General features: G+C 25.3%; 1 protein-coding gene across 1 annotated transcript in view; it reads right to left on the bottom strand. All coding sequences in view use genetic code 6, as the record gives it.

The window, feature by feature from the left end:
* Positions 1-1182, bottom strand: part of TTHERM_01821940 (ATPase, P-type, HAD superfamily, protein) — a gene marked incomplete at both ends in the record, with an annotated part of 2413 nt that extends 1231 nt beyond the window's left edge. The window contains 2 exons of the mRNA XM_001011611.3: positions 281-329; positions 514-1182. Of these exons, the coding sequence (XP_001011611.3) occupies positions 281-329; positions 514-1182 (718 nt within the window). The remainder of the gene's footprint in view (positions 1-280; positions 330-513) is intronic.
* Between the last annotated feature and the right edge of the window lie 25 nt (positions 1183-1207).

Below are 1207 nucleotides of genomic sequence, written 5' to 3' on the forward strand. Positions count from 1 at the left end.
ATCTTTTTAAATGGGAATAATAATGATATTAATTTCTTCTCACTTTAATCTTTATAAATTAAATTTTATCCAAAGTTAAGAATCTATCTTAATAATTATGAATAATAATAGGATTATATGAATGAAAGATAGGTGAGAGAAAAAAAGAGGCAAAAATAAAATTAATTAATTTGCCTGATTTTACTAAATTTTATCAAAATTCTAATATTATATATTAAGAGAAAATTCACTAGAGGGAATTACATATTTTTAATTAAATAATTTATATTGGGCAATTTACTGTTAAAAAATTTTTAAAAAGTTAACATATTGTCTCTCTGGGGGTAGAGCTATTATTTTATAATATATCATAATATATAGTTAAGTATTACATTTTAATGAATAATTAAAAATTATGGTTTGATTTTAACGTGTAAAAAATGAATAAAAAAAATATGAAAAACATAAGTTTGATTGATAATATTTGATAATTTTAATATTAAGTCAAAATATTAAATTAGAAGAAATAAAAACCAAAATGACTGAACCAAAAAATGCCATTTAAGCCCAATAATATGCCTGAGTTGAGTAGCAACCACTAAGGTTGGTGTTGCAAGTTCCCCATTTCACACTTGGAACCCATTTTTTTGTTTAAGGATCGCATTACAGAAGTACTTATCTTAAATCGTAGTGTCTCTATTTTTAGCTTAACCAATCTATTTTAAATTTAATTTATTCTGTCTAATCTTAATTTTCAAAACAATTTCTGGATATTTTCTCTAGATTTTCATTATAAAACACTTCTTAGCCTGTTGTATGTTTATTTTAGAAAGCTGGTGGCTGATACCCTTTTATGTTTGCTAGGCCAAACACAGAGCTGAATCCAAATGACTAAAAGGTGTAAATATAACTAACAAAACCTATTATCAAAGATGCAATAACTCTAACTGAGAATAGAGAAGAAATAAATGTTTCCTTGGTTACAGGTTCTACCTTTTAGTAAATCTTTTTTAAGTCACGGCCTGATGGCTTAGGATTCAAACAAATAAATGTTGGGATGACATCTGTCAAGATTTAAATTAGTAAAATACTAAATGAGGAGAGAGGGAGAGGAATTTAGAAAATAGCAAAAGCAAAAATACAAGCAAATTCAACAAATACTAGACTTAGAGATTTTATGATAGTTTTTTTTAAATTTATCATGAAGTAACGAGATTCAAGTATCATG

Source organism: Tetrahymena thermophila (genome assembly GCF_000189635.1).
Source record: "Tetrahymena thermophila SB210 genomic scaffold scf_8254733, whole genome shotgun sequence".
Classification (NCBI taxonomy): Eukaryota; Ciliophora; class Oligohymenophorea; order Hymenostomatida; family Tetrahymenidae; genus Tetrahymena; species Tetrahymena thermophila.